The sequence below is a fragment of the Amphimedon queenslandica genome, unplaced genomic scaffold, assembly GCF_000090795.2.
Source record: "Amphimedon queenslandica unplaced genomic scaffold, v1.1 AMPQUscaffold_11244, whole genome shotgun sequence".
Classification (NCBI taxonomy): Eukaryota; Metazoa; Porifera; class Demospongiae; order Haplosclerida; family Niphatidae; genus Amphimedon; species Amphimedon queenslandica.
The window spans coordinates 1-3,254 of NW_003548513.1; the positions used below are offsets into that span (position 1 = coordinate 1).

Genomic DNA, 3,254 nt, shown 5'->3' on the forward strand with positions numbered 1-3,254 from the left:
CCTCCTAATAGTGACAAGTTGCTAATATCTGATAATGATTCATCAGTTAGGATCTCCTTCAATCTTGTACATCTAGTACCAGTAGCATTTACTAAAAACTCTTTCCTCTTGACAATAGCAGACATCACATCTTTTACACTATACACTGTCCTTTCTCTTGGTGTATTCACAGGATAGGCTAGTTCTTTAGGATCAATAACTAACTCTTTTACCTCTAGACTGGGACAGGATTCTTTATAAACACTCATTACCTTTCCTATCACATCTCTTCTTAGAGACACCATATTGTCTCTGTAACCTTTCTCACAGGACATCATTACTAGTACACACTGGCTCTCGTCCACAATCTCTACCAGTGATCCTACACCATGACTATTAGACCAATAAAGTCCATTCTTCCAAAATGTACAGCATCGCATTAACTGGTCATCTTCTTGAGGTAGAGCCATTTTGTAAGCAAGACGTAATGAGAGGACGTGGAAGTATCGAGGAGGAAAGAAATGATGTTTACTAGTACACTGTAGACACCAACCGAACTGGTACACTTGACTAGTCATCTCATCAGGTCTATCAGTAGACAAAAGACATGGAAAGTGCAACAACCTTTCTCCTCTTCTTTCTCTCCCTCCCTCCTCCTCCTCTTCCACTGCTAACTGATGGAGGTTTGTCATTCTTAGGAAAGATGGATTAATTTCTTCACAGAGTTCCATGTTCTTTAGAAAACGAATCAACATGTCAGGATCATATTTAGAGAAGAGTCTAGTCAGACCAGACACTCTAACAATACCAGTATTGCTAGCAATGTCAACGTGTTCTTCAAATGTCTCTGGAGCAAAGAGAATCCCATCCACCTCAGTTAGTAGTATACCTTTATTCACAACAACCCATACCTTGTCTTCACTTTTAAGAACATTGATCAAACCAATTGAGTGCAACGAATGAAGAACATCCAAGACATCTTCTCTCTTATTTGGTATAAAGTAATCATCACTGTCTTTACCAGCAGACATTACACCAGATAGGGTCAGTATATTCTTTTTCCTTTCCTCCAGTAGACCATACATCATGTGACAATAAAGACTCAAATTCCTTCCACTTGTACTACGAATGGACTCACAGGTACTAGACAACTTATTAAAGAATGAATCCATACCACTCCCACCAAGCTTACGACAATCTAAGAAGATACTATCACACCTTTCCCTTACAATAATATTCTGTATTTCTTCCTTTCTTTTTCTCCTTTCAACAGGATTACTTACCTCATCTACATGACTGACTATTACAATAACATGGCATTGATTAAGAGCTTTCTGTGCTTCATTTCTCACAACTGTTAGCCACTGATGAAGCTGTTTGATTGGTTCCTTCTCCAATATATTGACTACTATCAGGAACACACCACCAGAACCTTGTAACAGATTCTCAATGACAGCACTGTGACTGGAGTAGTATTCGGAATGCCCAGCAAAATCATGAAGAATGATGTTACCCAGTGTCCTATGTTGTAGTTTATGAGGAATGATGCCAGCAGTACAGGGCACTACCCCTCCAACATTTCTAAAGGAACCAAGAAGAGTAAAACTAGCTGTGTCATTGATGACATGACTAAGAGTACTTTTACCAGCTCCAGGATTACCCACAAGGAGGACATTAACATAAGAATCAATTGGATGAGATGATTTTATATCACCAAACTTCTTCATGACAGAAAGGGTATCAGTGTTACCTCTCCCCTTAGCTAGTTTAAATGGTGTGTCCCCACCATTGCTTTTAGCCAATGGATCACATTTACCAGTTGATAGTAAATATTCAACAGCAGCAGATTTACCACTGTAAGCAGCAAGGTGAAGAGGTGTCCACCCATCCCTGTCAACAGCCATTGGATTACAGTGACACTCATCAATGAGATATCTCATCAGATGAACATGATTACTTGCTGCAGCATAATGAAAACAAGTCTGACGCTTACTATCTCTTTCGTGTGGATTACAGTGATATTTAGTGATGAGGTCTTTTGTAACATGTAACCAGCCATTTTGTGAAGACAAATGAATTAAACTAGCATTATATACCTCCAGTATACCCCTAGCCAAATCTTTTGGTTTCTTCACTAATGGTAGTAAGCAAACAGCCTTTTCATAATCTTTATTCTCAAATGCATCCCAACACTTGTCCTCTAACGACACTAGCTTCGTGACCTTCTTGCTCGACATCCTCGTCGACATCTCAGTCAATTAGATTCATTGACCTGGCGTTGTTACCAGCTAGCCCACCATGCACCACGACTCATTGTGTACTCCTTGCTGACATGAATTTAATTAGTCAATCTACAAAACAAGCGTAACAGTGTAAAAAATATTCCTATAATTGATTTCACCACTTTGCAAGTACAACTTGGTCATTATTAAGACTTATAGAGGTTCTCTCTACCTTCAAATGCTTCTAGAGAAGTTTTTAAACAGTATCTTTATGTTCTCTTGCTGTTAGAAAGCTCTTAACTTTGTCCCATGTGTAAGCCGCCATTTTGTTAGCCGTGACCACACCCACTCACGTAAAGGAGCGTGGGCGGGTGGTTGCTAAGGCTTGTTATTTCTCCAATACAACATGTATAGAAGAAATGTAAGTGTGGACATACAAATATATATAACGTAGGGCGGGGCATTTCCGGTTATGGGGTAATTTCGTTAATTTTCTGAAAAGACCAAAGTTCAGCTTCAAACTCGGCTTCAAGGCAACTTTCTTATGCATTAATGGCTTAATTAGGTCACTAGCAGAGCTCAAATTAGTTTTTGATGTGATGCAATCAGATAGATAGTTAACACTAACCAGATTTTCCTCGCGGACCAAAAAAAGCAATTCAAAAAAATCTGTTTACAGTAAATTTGATTAGTTTATTTGTACTGAGGCTACTCAAAACAATTTTTTGCATATATCCAGGAACATTATAAACAATTTTATGGGATTTATCGTTTTACCAAATACCTTTTAAGGTTTTTATCATTATTTTTTGCTTGCTCAATGCAAAGGGGAGGGGCTGGACTGTGCAGCACTAGGTGTGGTCAGATAGAGTCCTCGTGCTGTTTGGCTGTTGGCTATGGTTGGCTATGGTCAGAAATTATAAGAGAAAAAGACCCCAGACTTACTCTAAAGAAGGCCTTATTGCTGCTATATCAGCTATTAAAGAGAAGAAAACGTCAGTTTTAGCTGCTTCTCAGAAGTTTGGGGTACCAAAGTCTACCCTTAGAGACCAT

At 38.9% G+C, this 3,254-nt stretch overlaps 1 protein-coding gene across 1 annotated transcript; it reads right to left on the reverse strand.

Annotated features, from left to right (window-relative positions):
• Positions 1-1,729: 1,729 nt before the first annotated feature.
• Positions 1,730-2,216, reverse strand: LOC105315250 (26S proteasome non-ATPase regulatory subunit 10-like; the record flags this gene model as incomplete). The annotated part of the gene is made up of 1 exon (XM_011409823.1): positions 1,730-2,216. A coding segment is annotated over exon 1 (487 nt), but the record flags the coding sequence as incomplete, so codon positions are not given.
• Between the last annotated feature and the right edge of the window lie 1,038 nt (positions 2,217-3,254).